This window comes from Scomber scombrus, chromosome 9 (assembly GCF_963691925.1).
Source record: "Scomber scombrus chromosome 9, fScoSco1.1, whole genome shotgun sequence".
NCBI lineage: Eukaryota > Metazoa > Chordata > Actinopteri > Scombriformes > Scombridae > Scomber > Scomber scombrus.
Window position 1 is genome coordinate 10,178,396 of NC_084978.1, and position 15,431 is coordinate 10,193,826.

Below are 15,431 nucleotides of genomic sequence, written 5' to 3' on the forward strand. Positions count from 1 at the left end.
CATACAGATCGTGGCCACGTCACATCCCCTCCTTTATTCACTTAAAAACCAACAAGGTTTCTAACAATAGACAAAGTCAAGATGATCGTGTTGTGGGTAACACTGCTTGTCCTTCATCAAGGATGTAAGTAACATCTATTTCTTTACATTCTGTATGCAAGTAAGAATTTACATGCCATCAAGATGTTTGGAGGTTCATATGTCATCTTTATGCATAATACATTTTCTACATCATATGATAATTGTTATTTACAATGTCAAATGTCAATTTTCACTTAATTCAGATGCGCTGATTCCAGTGATCACAGTTCAACTTGGTGAACCTGCAAACTTGACATGTGCTTTCTCTGATGTTAAGTTGAGCAGTGAAGGTGTCTACTGGTACAAACAGACTGCTGGTGATACTCTGAAATTAATTGTGAAACTAACAAAACATACAGCACCTGATTATGCACCAGAGTTTACCGCCTCAAGATTCAAAGTACCTAGATCTAAGAATTTGATTAACCTGACCATTTTGAGGACAACCGAAGAAGACGAAGGAATGTACCACTGTGGAGTCAAGGACTGGATTAATACTAACTGGACTGGGATATATTTGTTAGTAAAAGGTAATAACATGATACATTTTAATTTGTGTCACTAAATTTCCCAATTTCATTACAAAACTTAAATGTATATTTAAGATATACTTCTAAACCAGTTTTCTAAATTTGTGGAGGTCTCATTTTTTAACATAGTTTTACTTTGCACAGGAAACACTGAAAGGACATCAAACTATACTGTTGTTCAGAGGCCGACAGTATCTGATCCAGTCCGTCCAGGAGACTCTGTGACTCTCCAGTGTTCAGTCCTCTCTGACTCTGGGAACAAAACGTGTTCAGGAGGACACAGTGTTTACTGGTTCAGAACCGGATCAGATTTATCTCACCCAGACTTCATCTACACTGATGGAAGTAGCCCTGATGAATGTAGAAAGAAATCTGATCTGAATTTGTCTCCAAAGAGTTGTGACTATCACTTCTCTAAGAAGGTCAACTCCTCTGATGCTGGGACTTATTACTGTGCTGTGGCCACATGTGGAAAGATATTATTTGGAAATGGAACAAAACTGGAACAAGGTATGATTTGATGTTCAATAATGAAAATAATACTCAAATTATTTTGATAAAATCATGACTGATAATTCTCTTTGAGAAACATCGACAAGTCTTTCCTTTTTGTTTTGATTTCTAGTAAAAACGACACATTCAGCATTTATTGGAATAGTAATATTATTCGTCTGCTTGGCCGTTTCTGTTGTTGCAAATATCGTCCTCATCTGCAACCGAAGTCTAAGAGTATGTGAACAATATAAAGGTAAGTGTTGTAACAAATTAAATGCTTCTGTTACATAAAAACATGTTCAGTTTACGTATAACATTTTTATTCATTTTTATCATACCTCTGCATCTGACTGTGAAGGCCTTAAGCAGCTCCTTCAGTGACAGATTAATACACCCCAAGTGTAAGAAGGAGCGCTTCTGCAGGTCCTTCATTCCAACTGCAGTCAGACTGTACAATGCTGCACTATAGTTGCACTTTAGGATCCTTTTTTTAGTTTTATTGTTGTATATATCTCTCTCTATATATATAGAGAGATATATATCTATACATATATATATAGATATATATATATATATATGTGTGTTATAATTGCATTCTAAGGTTGTTTTATTTAGTTTTTAATTTTATTGTTGTATACATTTGTTTTTGTTCTTTTTTTCTTCTATATCACTATTTTTTTAACTGCTGTAGCAATGAATTTTCCCCACTGTGGGATCAATACATTTATCTTTATCTTTATTATGTACACGTTTGAAGAAATCTTTACAGTATAGGTTCTAGGGTAAAATCATATCATATTGTATATTAGCAATGAACTGTTAAACAATAACAGCAACATGCATTCACAACACAAACATTTACATGCCTGTAATATTGTATCAGATTCATTACATACATTTCCACATTTTGGATTTAATTGTATATTATACTAAAAAGCCAGGTTAACTTTGTGTATCTACCAAAATATTTGTTCTCATGATTTCATTCATCATTTCTAGGAAAGGAAAGCACTATTTCAGAGTCTCAACATGACAACTTGCGCCAACCGGTACATGATATTGTGAGTAAATATACTAAATGAACATTTACTATTATTCCATTGAATGTACTGTATATTTATATCACATTATATATACAAACAGTATAGATACATAACTACGTCCTTTGCTGCACAGACTCAAGCTGATGACACAATGAACTACGCTGCACTGAATTTCTCTGAAAGAAAAGCAAAGAGAGGAAGAAAGAAGAGAGAGTTTTCAGAGGACAGTGTGTACTCTCAAGTTAAATGTTGATAATATTGAGCTCTTGAATCTGTGTGTAATTGTTTTTGTATTCTTTATCTTGACTAATTATGAAATATTCGAGCTTGCTCAATTGCTTTATAACTGCCAAATATTCTTACAACCACAGGCTATAATGTCTTTTGGTTGCATTCTTTACATGTAATGACATCTATGATTATAACTTGTGTACATGCAAAATGCTTGATGTCTTAATCTGAAATTACTTGTCAATTGTTCAAATAAAATAAAAAAACTTTAACTAAATATTTTTTCATGTGTAATAGTAAGTGTGTTTGGAGTTTGAAACACATATGACATACAATCCCGAATGATATATAAAGATAAAGATGAAAGATAAAAAGATAAAAAAGATAAAAAGATAAAACGCTGTATTGATCCCACATTGGGAAAAATTCATCGCTACAGCAGCTCAAAAAGATAAAAGAAACCACATTCTACTTGGTATTTGTTTGATTTCAGGTGGTTGGAGGTCAAGGGTCACTCAATATGACATTAATTGTTCTAAAGAAAATACAGTGCAGGGTTAATGGTAAGGAAGAAATAAACTCCACTCTATTAGCTGGACATATATGTTGCTTCTTTGACACATGGTATTTGCCTAGCAAGTGAAAGAAAGACACTACTTATCTTTAATAATATTTTTTTTAACACTGTTGTTTGCAGGATGCATAGCGATGAGATAATGTATCTGTTTGTGTCTATGTAAGATTAATAATTGTAATATAATGATGGTGAGGAAAAATACACTTTATTTTAGTACCATTCATACACCTAGGTTTCATGTAAGGCTGCATTCACATCAAATCTGGCAATGTGGCACCTTTTTGGCTGGTTTGTGTGGAGGTGTTTTTATTTCTGTGAAACAATGAGAAAATGTTTTATTTCTCATTTTCACTGTTTTGTTCACACTACACCGCCACTCATTCTCTTCAACCACTCTGTTGCTTTCTTGACTCTCAGTAAGCTATACAATAACCTGAAAGTCGTTATAGCTTTGCCAGGTATGGTTAACAGAAGGTTTGTATAGTGACGTGTTGATTATAGCCTTTTTAATGTTGATCTATGTTAATGATACTTTCTATCATCATACATTGGGGACAACGTAACTAGTTTAAGATTTTATGAATCCACTTTTCTTGTTTCTGTACTAATTTGTCTTTGCAGAATGTTAGATCTGACACCTGTTTATGGTATCTTATCTTTTTTTTTTTTTTAAAGATTTGATCAGGCACAGACAGGAAATCATGGGAGAGAGATGGGGGTGTGACATGCAGCAAAGGTCGTCCGGCCGGGACTCGAACCGGGGTCCGCTTCATACCTGGCATGTGCTCTTAACCACTCGACCACCTGCGCGCCATCTTATCTTTTTCTGATACATAATCAATATTATCAGATGTTGGACCAAAGATGAAAAGCACTACAATATGAGAGCAGTACTGGAATAGTTCCCAAAATGGATTAAAAACTAAAAACTTTGACATAATCATTATAACCACAGAGTGAATGGTGAACAATAAGAGATGCAATGTGCTTCACAAAGATGGATGAGACCAATGTGACAGGAAGTGCACTTTGAATCTACATTCTGTGATAACCAATCACACGCATTTCTCAGTGTGACATACAGATCGTGGCCACGTCACATCCCCTCCTTTATTCACTTAAAAACCAACAAGGTTTCTAACAATAGACAAAGTCAAGATGATCGTGTTGTGGGTAACACTGCTTGTCCTTCATCAAGGATGTAAGTAACATCTAATTCTTTACTTTCTGTATACAAGTAAGAATTTACATGCCATCAAGATGTTTGGAGGTTCACATGTCATCTTTATGCATAATATGTTTTCTACATCATACGATAATTGTTATTTACAATGTCAAATGTCAATTTTCATTTAATTCAGATACGCTGATTCCAGTGATCACAGTTCAACTTGGTGAACCTGCAAACTTGACATGTGCTTTCTCTGGTGATAAGTTGAGCGGTAAAGAGCTCTACTGGTACAAGCAGAGTGCTGGTGATACTCTGAAATTAATCGTGAAACTGATAGAACATACATCAACTCAATATGCACCAGAGTTTAACGTCTCAAGATTCGAAGTACGTAGAGATAATAATTTTTTTAACCTGACTATTTTAAAAACATCTGAAGAAGACGAAGGAATGTACCACTGTGGAGTCACGGAGTGGGCTAATACTGAATGGAGTGGGATATATTTGTTAGTAAAAGGTAATAACATGATCAATTGTACTTTAACCTTAAAGCCTCACTAAATTTCCCAATTTCATTACAAAACATAAATGTATATTTGAGATATACTTCAATATCAGTTTTCTAAATTTGTGGAGGTCTCAAGTTTTTAACATAGTTTTACTTTGCACAGGAAACACTGAAAGGACATCAAACTATACTGTTGTTCAGAGGCCGACAGTATCTGATCCAGTCCGTCCAGGAGACTCTGTGACTCTCCAGTGTTCAGTCCTCTCTGACTCTGGGTACAAGACGTGTTCAGGAGGACACAGTGTTTACTGGTTCAGAACCGGATCAAATTTATCTCACCCAGACTTCATCTACACTGATAGAAGTAGCCCTGATGAATGTAGAAAGAAATCTGATCTGAATTTGTCTCCAAAGAGCTGTGACTATCATTTCTCTAAGAATGTCAGCTCCTCTGATGCTGGGACTTATTACTGTGCTGTGGCCACATGTGGAAAGATATTATTTGGAAATATAACAAAAGTGGAACTTGGTATGATTTGATGTTCAATAATGAAAATAATACTCAAATTATGTTGATAAAATCATGACTGATAATTGTCTTTGAGAAACATTGACAAGTCTTTCTTTTTTGTTTTGTTTTCTAGTAAAAACGACACATTCAGCATTTATTGGAATAGTAATATTATTCGTCTGCTTGGCCTTTTCTGTTGTTGCAAATATCGTCCTCATCTGCAACCGAAGTCTAAGAGTACGTGAACAATATAAAGGTAAGTGTTGTAACAAATTAAATGCTTCTGTTACATAAAAACATGTTCAGTTTATGTAAAACATTTCCATTCATACATATTATGTACAAGTTTGAAGAAATCTTTACAGTATAGCTTCTACAGTAAAAATGTGTCATATTTGATTTTATTAATGAACTGTTGAACTATAACAGCAACATGCATTCAAAACACATACATATAAGTCTCCATAAAGTTGTCTAACATTAAACTATATTGTATCAGACTGATTAAATAAAATTTCCACATTTTGGATTTTAATTTTATATTATACTAAAAAGTCTTTGTGTATCTACCAAAACATTTGTTCTCATGATTTCATTCATTTTTAGGAAAGGACAGCACTATTTCAGACGCTCAACATGACAACTTGCACCAACCAGTACATGATATTGTGAGTAAATCTACTAAATGAACATTTACCATTATTCCATTGAATGTACTGTATATTTATATCACATTATATATACAAACAGTATATATACATAACTACATCCTTTGCTGCACAGACTCAAGCTGATGACACAATGAACTACGCTGCACTGAATTTCTCTGAAAGAAAAGCAAAGAGAGGAAGAAAGAAGAGAGAGTTTTCAGAGGACAGTGTGTACTCTCAAGTTAAATGTTGATAATATTGAGCTCTTGAATCTGTGTTTGATTGTTTTTTGTATTCTTTTTCCTGACTAATTATAAAATATTAGAGCTTGTTCAGTTGCTTTATTACTGACACATGTCTGACAACCACAGGCTATAATGTCTTTATGTTGAATTCTTTACATGTAATCACATATGTGATTTTTATTTGTATAAACACAAAATGCTTGATGTCTTAATAGGAAGTGACTTGTACATTTTTGCAATAAAAAATATTTAACTAAATAGCTTCCCATGTGTAATAGTAAGTGTTTTTGGGGTGGAGTTTGAAAATCATTTAACATACAATCATGGATGACATATAAGTATTAGAATATGTAGTATAACTACACATAAAAGAAAACACAGTCTACTTGGTATTTGTTTGAGTTCAGGTGGTTGGAGGTCAGGGGTCACTCAAAATGACATTAATTGTAGTAAGGAAAATACACAGCAGAGTTAATGGTAAGGAAGAAATAAACTCCACCCTATTGCCTGGACATATTTTCTGGACAAATGTTGCTTCTTTCACACATAATGACAGAATAATTAAATTTATTTACCAATATATATGCCACCTGGAGCAAGAACTGAAGATACATTTGTATTCAGCCCATAAATAAATGACCAAGTCCGAAGCGTAACACAGATAATGACCTGGTTCATTAACATGCTGGTTAAAATCCATACACTCTAATAAACTTTAAAAACCTTTCAATGTGTTATCTGTCTCATTATCAACTTGGTCATGAATCTCACACTCTAAGTGGATTTTTTTGAATGTGTCGAATATCCAATATCCAATCTCAAACCAACTTTACCAAGGTCGGATGTGTAATCTGCATATTTGTAGGGATTTGTTAGTTTCACTTGAATTTGTAGCTGCTGTGACAAATGCTGTTGAAAAGTCTTTTGGTGCCATCTTGTGACAGAATGCATGACTGCACTAGAGAAAAACTGAAGATGTCTGTAATTTACAATAGAAATGAATAATGTGTCTATGGTTGTAGTCCACATTGTTTCTGATATTGATAATTGAGGTTTGATGTTGTAGATTTCCTTCTCACATCTGTGAGGACTGAACTTTGAGCTCATGTGTACATAACTCCTCTTCTGTCACAGGGAGAAGATGATCAGCAGGATCCTTCTGCTCATCAGCCTGACCTCCTGTGTCTCTGGTTAGTTACAACTTTGCTGTAATATCCATAAATATTAATAACAATATACACTTTCAGCCTCACTAACAGATTTTATGACCTTCATCTTTAATCTGTGAGCAATAAGATTGACAGAATTTATTAAAGATTGTAAAAATGCCTTATTTCAATTGGGGAAAGTGTTCTTTATTCAATTATTTCTCCTTTTTTAGTCATTATTGTATCATGCATCACCTTTTTCTATACTGCAGCGTCTTTGAACTCTTTAGTTTTGCAGCCTTGGTTCTCAGTTTGTCTGGTCCTCAATTTTCCTCTCAGTGTCCTCAATAGGAACACTTGTGAATGTGACACAGACCTCCTATCAGGCAGAGGATGACCACAACATCACACACCCAAAACTGACAGTTCCTCCACCTCACTTAACATCCTCTGTGAACTGTTCACTGATCACAAGGTCTCACTGCGGTATAATGTACATCAGGGTGTTGAGGTCCGAGAGTCTCAGGATGAATAGTTAGTAGTGTTGTGTGTCCAGACTCACGACTGATGACTCAGGTCTCTACGTGTGCACCGTGTTCATAGATTATGGTGCAAGCTCTGACAGATGCTGCCTCAATCTCAGTGGTAAGATGATTCAGTAAAACTCAGGAAGCCTTTTTAATGCATGTTATCAGTGATGTACAGACTGGACTGATAAACTTTATGAATTGCACTCAGCAGCCACTGTATTGTTACAAATATGCTGTATGTGGACACAAATATCATCAAATTCAAACCCAGACAGTCCAGATTTTAATTTTGCACATGAACAGTGTGAGGGGTCACAAGAAGGAGAGTTGAATGTTGGGATAATAGAATTTGTAGAATAAAAGTACAATTATTATTATTTTTCTGTCCTTTTCAGCAGCTGTTGATCAGCCCAAACCTCAGAAACTAATGTGAGGCCACAACCAGAGAGTTGTTGGATGAGCCTCTACGCTTAACAGTGGCTGTCTGTGCTGGACTCTACTTTGCCTTCTTTGTTTTACGCTACTTCTTGTGAGAAAGGTGAACATCTGATTAGACCCATCAGGACTAACAAGGTCTTTCCAAAGTATTGTTAATAATGCTTTAGTGTAAATTATAGTTCTTTTGTCCCAGATGGCCATGTTTGGGACATAAAAGTTATGAAGCTTAGCGAAAGTTAAGACAGGAAGACCACCTTGTACCACTTTGTATGCTCACATCATAGTTTTATTTCTCATTCTTTAGTCATCCTGATCCTTCTTACAGCTCATACTGATCTCTGTCAAAGCTCATTTTCCTTGCTGTTATTTCTGGAGCATCAATTGACACATCAGCTGTTCGCATCACCTGTTCAAGTCTAACCGATAGCACAGTGACACACTTTCATTGTCAGCCTATCATATTGCAGCTGTCTATTTAAATGTTTTCCCTCTCTGCTCAGGTGCTCTCTTGATGCTGTTTTGCGCAACCCACCACCTCCCCATCACCACCCAGTCTTCATATTCCTCAAAGCAACACTTCAACTTCATCAGCCCGATCAGTTTCAGCCTTAAGATGACTTGTTGTGATCTGCCCCGAGAAGATTGATCGAAGTCATCAGCCACCACCACCAGTGTCTGGACTCCATGGGGGGATCTATCATGCTGATGCTCAGGACTTACGTCCTTCGATTCAAAAATTCTCCCTGCAGAGTCCAAGCACCAAAGACTATGACAATACCTAATCATTAATATCATCTGCATAATAAACATATTTTACTTTATCTCTGGTCTCTCCTGATTGAAATATAACAATGACGGTTTACCACATATAAAATTTGGCTGCCAACCCCCTGGTTTCAATTAATCAAAACTTGTGCTGAGAAAAAAGGAGGTCCTGTTTGCTTATGGCTTCAGAGCCCGAGGCCCTCTTATGGATTGTGTAAACTGTGAAATACTTTTGCAAATATTTTCTTTTACAATGTCTCAGATTACCCCTACTGAAGTATACATTCTATATATTACACTCTCACTTCATCAAGTGGATTTTGGTGCATGTCATTTATGTTGTTGTAAAACACTTGCATACTGCATTTCTTGTACTAAAACACAAATATACGTCTTTAAGTTGTGATCAACAGCGCCCCCTGCTGGACTCATATGCAAGTATAAGAAAAGGAGCTGATCTCACATTAAGCACTTTGATCATTTAATCATTAACAATTATGTCTAAAAACGGACACAATTCTAAATAACATTTCCCATTAATTTGTGTGAAGTCATCCTGATGTCACACACTGATGCTGCATTCATCAGAGGACAAATAGTTTGGTTTTCAGCGCTGTAACAAGTATACACTGTGCCTTTTTATTTACTGGAAACTGATGTGTGGAGAATGAAATAGCTCTATCAGTGAAAGCAGGGCCAGTAGCATTTAAACGTCGTGTTATATTAAGGTCTTCTTTACACAAGTGAAACAGGTTCTGGACAGTTGAGTATGTCTCCTTATTTCTGTGAAATGTAATAATATAACTAAATTAATCATATTTTGGTAAGGGAGGAATTACAATCAAAGTAAGCAACAATATTTACATTTCTTAGATAAATATTCCTCCTAATCTTATATTCGTTTTGTTTTGATGAGATTTTAGAGTTCAACAAATATGTGATATCATGAAGGAACAGATCAAATATTTTAATGACATTTGTAAATAAAAACATACCCATCATAATTATCTACATTATTTATTAATTTATTTATTTATTGATAGGCTAAAAATTCCTACCACATACACAAGAAGAACCATGTGTATTACCAGTTAAGGACCGGGTTCATTTAGTGGACGGACTTGTCAATACTTCCTGTTATTGGACGCTTTGATGACAGAAACATGTTTTCATAGTTTGTTAAATTTCCTTTAAATTCACTTTATTATATGGTTAATACAGTAAGCTACTGATTCAACCATAACTGTATTTAATACTGATGCTCTTCCAGCTCTTTGATGTTAATGAGATTGGGACTCAGTTAACTGTTTAACTTTACAAATGATGAACTGAAGTTACTCACACGCAAAAAATGAGGGAAAAAACACACTGCATCTTATCTGATTATTAAATCTAGTTTGGCAATGTCAGCATTTCAGATTTAAAATTGATTTCAGTTCAATAGTGCACATTTTTTTAAATCATTTTAAAATCTGCAATATCAATATCACACTCAGGTATATTATCATTTTGATAGCACCGTCATTACTATTACTACCACTAATGCTACCAGTTTTTATTTTCAATTGTTCTCATTGTTTGTTAACTTACTAACTTATTGCTATTTATTCTTTTTATTGACTTGCTTTCTTTATTGCCACCCACTTTGCGTGGTGCATTTTTACAGTCACAGCTGAAACACTTACAGTAATTTGCAGCTATCTTATTCTGGGTTAGAGATACATATCAGTATTATACTACTTGGGCAGTGTCACAGTTTGACTCTTTTGACACCTTTTGCTCATTACACCTCATCTTTGTTACCCCGTCTTTTGTTTTTACTTCCTCTTTCCCCTTCCTCTTTCATCAGTGAAATCATACATGTTCTCACATCTGTCCATCTCCTCTAAGCTAGCTTCCCCCTCTCCTTCTAAGAAAGCAGCCAGTCATACACTTTTGCAAATGTTTGACATTCTCCAGATTTAAGGTTTAAAAAACATGAATATGTGTGTGATGATAATGGATACTTGTGTTGAATGTTAAAATTAAACTACCATCAAAACTATATCGATCTTCTATTTCTGACTTCTTGAAAAAAATAATATTCCAGTGGGGGTGATGGACGTTCACTGCAATTCTTATATTCTTTTTGTTTTGATGAGATTTGAGAGTTCAAAAATTATGTGATATCATGAAGGAACAGATCAAATATTTTAATGACATTTGTAAATAAAAACATACCCATTATAATTATCTACATTATCTATTTATTTATTTATTGACATTGGCTAAAAATTCCTACCACATGCACAAGCAGAACCATGTGTATTACCAGTTAAAGAGGACCGGGTTCATTTAGTGGACGGACTTGTCAGTACTTCCTGTTATTGGACGCTTTGCTAACATAGAAACATGTTTTCATAGTTTGTTAAATTTCCTTTAAATTCACTTTATTATATGGTTAATACAGTAAGCTACTGATTCAACCATAACTGTATTTAATATTGATGCTCTTCCAGCTCTTTGATGTTAATGAGATTGGGACTCAGTCAACTCTTTAACTTTACAAATGATGAACTGAAGTTACTCAAACGCAAAAAATGAGGGGAAAAACACACTGCATCTTATCTGATTATTAAATCTAGTTTGGTAATATCAGCATTTCAGATGTAAAATGTATTTAAGTTCAAAAGTGTAATTTTTAAAAAATCATTTTAAAATCTGCAGTATCAATATCACACTCATGTATATTATTATTTTGACAGCACTGTCATTACTATTACTACCACTAAAGCTACTATTTTTTATTTTCAATTGTTCTCATTGTTTGTTTACTTACTTACTTATTGCTATTTATTCTTTTTATTGACTTGCTTTCTTTTTTGCCACCCACTTTGCATGGTGCATTTTTACAGTCACAGCTGAAACACTTACAGTTAATTTGCAGCTATCTTATTCTGGGTTTGAGATAGTGTGACAGTTTGACTCTTTTCTCACCTTTTGCTCATTACACCTCATCTTTGTTATCACGTCTTTTCTTTTTACTTCCTCTTTCCTCTTCCTCTGTTCTTTTTCATCAGTGAAATCATACATCTCTCTTCTCACATCTGCCCATCTCCTCTAAGCTAGCTTCCCCCTCTCCTTCTCAGAAAGCAGCCAGTCATACACTTTGGCAAATGTTTGACATTCTCCAGATCCAAGGTTTAAAAACATGAGTATGTGAGTGATGATAATGGATACTTATGTTGAATGTTAAAATTAAACTACCATTGAAACTATATCGATCTTCTATGTCTGACTTCTTGAAAAAATAATATTCCAGGGGAGGTGATGGACGTTCACTGCAATTCTTGTCATTTGCAGATTCAATAACTGACCATTTATGTTTGAGTCCCACATCCAGCTGTGGTAGTTTTTTGTTGCAGCAGGTTGGAAAAAGTCTGGCTTTTTATTTTTTATCTATTTGCACCTTTGATGTGACCAGTTTAATATTTTGTCTATAGTCTTATGTTCTAAACTAAAATGTGTTTGAAATAAAATCAGTCATTGCAGTGAGATTATATAAACTTGTTCTTTCAAACTCTGAAATTGTCTTACTGAATATTTGCAAATGTTTATTAATGATTTTAATTTTCCTTTGATCTGTTCTCAGCAAAATAGAGGATAAGCACTGAGAAAATCAATATATTTTATATGATTAAGTGAATATTGAAAGTTCTGTGTGATACATCTTGAAAATTGAGCTAAGAAACATTTGGTTCACTATAAAAACAAAGCTGCTGTGCTGTGGGGCCAAATACACCTGAGGCTGCGAGCCTGAGCCCCTTTGTGGTCCCCTAAAATGAAGTGGTGTTATCTCTCAGGAACCAAGTCAAGCCAACAGTCCATCACAATTTACGGCTTCAGATCGAACAGATCAACTTCCATGGCCTTAATGAATCTAGTAGAAGAGTTAACAAGCTCAATTGACAATAAGAATTATGCGGTAGGTGTTTTTATCGATTTGAAAAAAGCGTTCGACACAATTAATCATGATATCCTAATACAAAAACTGGAGAGGTATGGGATCAGAGGGGTAGGGCTACAGTGGTTAAGAAGTTACATTGAAAACAGAAAACAGTTTGTGCAGGTGCAGGATACAAAATCGTCTCTTTTAAGTATCACTTGTGGGGTACCACAGGGGTCGATTTTGGGACCAAAACTTTTCATATTGTACATAAATGACATATGCAATGTTTCCAAAATATTTAAATATGTAATGTTTGCTGATGATACAAATATTTTTTGTATAGGTGAGAATCTTCAGCAGCTGTTAGAGACTGCCGCAGCAGAATTGGGGAAGCTAAAGTTGTGGTTCGATGCAAATAAATTATCATTAAATATCAAAAAAAACAAATTCATGGTGTTTGGGAATACGAATAAACAACTGAATACTTCGATTGAATTAATGATTGATAGTGTTAAACTGGAAAGAGTAAATGAGAGCACATTTTTAGGAGTAATTATCGACCATAACTTTAGCTGGAAACCACATATCAAATATATTAGGTCTAAATTAATGCGCTCGGTAGGGATTCTCTGCAAAACAAGGTATATATTGAATAATAAATCATTACAAACACTGTATTGTACACTTGTGTTACCATATCTTACTTATTGTGTGGAAGTATGGGGAAACACCTACAGAAGCAACCTACAGCCAATATACAATATGCAAAAGAGAGCAATAAGAATGGTGAACAAAGCAGGTTATTATGATCACACCAATGCAATGTTCATAAAATCACAGACACTGAAATTTTGGGATCTAGTAGAGTTCAAAACCGCACAAATTCTGTATAAAGCACATCATAAATTACTTCCTGGCCTACTTTAGTGATAGAGAAGGGGGATATGATCTAAGAGGGAGATGGAATTTTAAACAACCAATTGTTCACACTACTCTGAAAAGCATGTGTGTATCTGTCTATGGGGTGAAGCTGTGGAACAAGTTAACTGATGAGATCAAAAAAAGTAAAAATCTGGTGCAATTTAAAAATAAGTTAAAAAAATTCCTTTTGGAAAGATACAGTCTTGACGGTGGGGAATGATTTTTTGGGATTAATGTTAAATATTTATTTTGCTTGATATTTGCTGAGTATGTACATGTAGGTGTATGTATATGTGTGTAGATGGCATGTATGTTTGTTTGTTTATGTATAGGTAATGTATATACGTATATTTACATGTATGGTTTAAAGGTTAGGGCATCTATAAGCTTGTAGCTTCAGCCCTGACCCTTTCGATCAGCCATGCAGCCCTGTTGTTAGAGGGATGTGTTACTGTTTTCTTTTTTTGTGGTTTTATTTATATATTTTTTGCTGATAAAATAAACTCAAACTCAAACTCAAACTCAAACTCAAACTCAAACTCAAAAAAGCTATATATGTAATTTAAAATGTTTTTCTGGTGAAACATGATATTGCATTCGTAACCAAATTTTCCAAAGACAAGGCAGGTGAAGGCGACAAGTATCAAACAATAAGATGCTGATGATTTAGCCACTGCAGAACTGTGAATGGACACATTGCTACTAAGAAAATCTGTTGAATTGTGAAACCAGTCATACTCTGGCCTCACAACAAACAATGGAAAGTTAACAACTTCCTTTCACGAAACAACTGAGAGTAAGCTTATTTTCAGTGTTGTTTGTGCTTGTATCAGCTCTGTGCCTTTGTCAGACTGGTGAGCTAGCAGTGATGTACCTATTGTCTGTAAATGATCGACCACAATAATCAACAACTGTCTGATCTTCACTTTCTTCACTATTAAAACCACAAATAGGTATATGCATAAATCTACCACTATCTGCTATTGCTGCTATCTGCGACCACTATTGCTATAGATGGCCCAATGGGAGTCTAACTGCACACTCTTCAGTGTCACCACAAGTCCTCATTATTGTTACTGTATTGTATTTATCCCAAAATAAAAGGACCTTTTGGATTTTTCATATGTGCAGCATTTCAGTCTTACCTTGGTAAGATGCTCTGTCCAAGGCTTGGACTTTGTTTAGGCACATGCTTATGACAAACATATAAAACTTTTTTTGTCTCAACACTCAGCTCAAAGTTTTTACCATTTATTGTGCCACCAATTCATAGTGTGTCAGTGTGGTTACACTCATGTAAAGCTCTTGCACACACAACATCTGGCAGAATCTAAGATACGTAAAATACATTGTGAAACGAACATCCACAATTCACTTAAATTGAAATACTAATAGATGAAGCAGCATGAAAGGCAGTGGGTGTAGCAGCCACAATGTTCAGCATTGATGGATACATGCAGAGGCTGGTGTTGACCACAGAGGTTGTGGTCATGTATGATTGGACGGTACTTAGAACGTGTGAAGAAGGGGAGTTGACATGTCAAGGTATAAAACTCTACAGAGGATTCAACAATTTTCAGATGCTTCATTATCACTGATCAGTGTCTGTGATACAGGTAAATCTACTTTTTATGACCTGCATTATGGGTTTGACAAATT

The 15,431-nt window shown here is 34.8% G+C and overlaps 2 protein-coding genes across 2 annotated transcripts; both read left to right on the forward strand.

Moving 5' to 3' along the window:
- Positions 1-81: 81 nt before the first annotated feature.
- Positions 82-2,402, forward strand: LOC133986297 (uncharacterized). Its single transcript, XM_062426125.1, has 6 exons — positions 82-124; positions 285-611; positions 756-1,121; positions 1,237-1,359; positions 2,106-2,167; positions 2,283-2,402. The coding sequence occupies exons 1-6, from the start codon at positions 82-84 to the stop codon at positions 2,400-2,402; spliced, it is 1,041 nt and encodes a 346-aa protein (XP_062282109.1).
- Positions 2,403-4,115: 1,713 nt separating this feature from the next.
- LOC133986398 (uncharacterized) lies at positions 4,116-7,587 on the forward strand. The gene is made up of 6 exons (XM_062426217.1): positions 4,116-4,158; positions 4,319-4,645; positions 4,800-5,165; positions 5,281-5,384; positions 7,177-7,232; positions 7,530-7,587. The coding sequence occupies exons 1-6, from the start codon at positions 4,116-4,118 to the stop codon at positions 7,585-7,587; spliced, it is 954 nt and encodes a 317-aa protein (XP_062282201.1).
- Positions 7,588-15,431: the final 7,844 nt, after the last annotated feature.

What these genes read in the sequence shown, in the direction of transcription:
- LOC133986398 (XM_062426217.1), top strand. Translation starts at nt 4,116, where the DNA reads ATGATCGTGTTGTGGGTAACACTGCTTGTCCTTCATCAAGGAT. An exon ending in GCTTGTCCTTCATCAAGGAT is followed by an intron (nt 4,159 to 4,318) that starts GTAAGTAACATC and finishes CATTTAATTCAG; the next exon opens with ATACGCTGATTCCAGTGATC. An exon ending in GATATATTTGTTAGTAAAAG is followed by an intron (nt 4,646 to 4,799) that starts GTAATAACATGA and finishes TACTTTGCACAG; the next exon opens with GAAACACTGAAAGGACATCA.
- LOC133986297 (XM_062426125.1), top strand. Translation starts at nt 82, where the DNA reads ATGATCGTGTTGTGGGTAACACTGCTTGTCCTTCATCAAGGAT. An exon ending in GATATATTTGTTAGTAAAAG is followed by an intron (nt 612 to 755) that starts GTAATAACATGA and finishes TACTTTGCACAG; the next exon opens with GAAACACTGAAAGGACATCA. An exon ending in GCCAACCGGTACATGATATT is followed by an intron (nt 2,168 to 2,282) that starts GTGAGTAAATAT and finishes TTTGCTGCACAG; the next exon opens with ACTCAAGCTGATGACACAAT.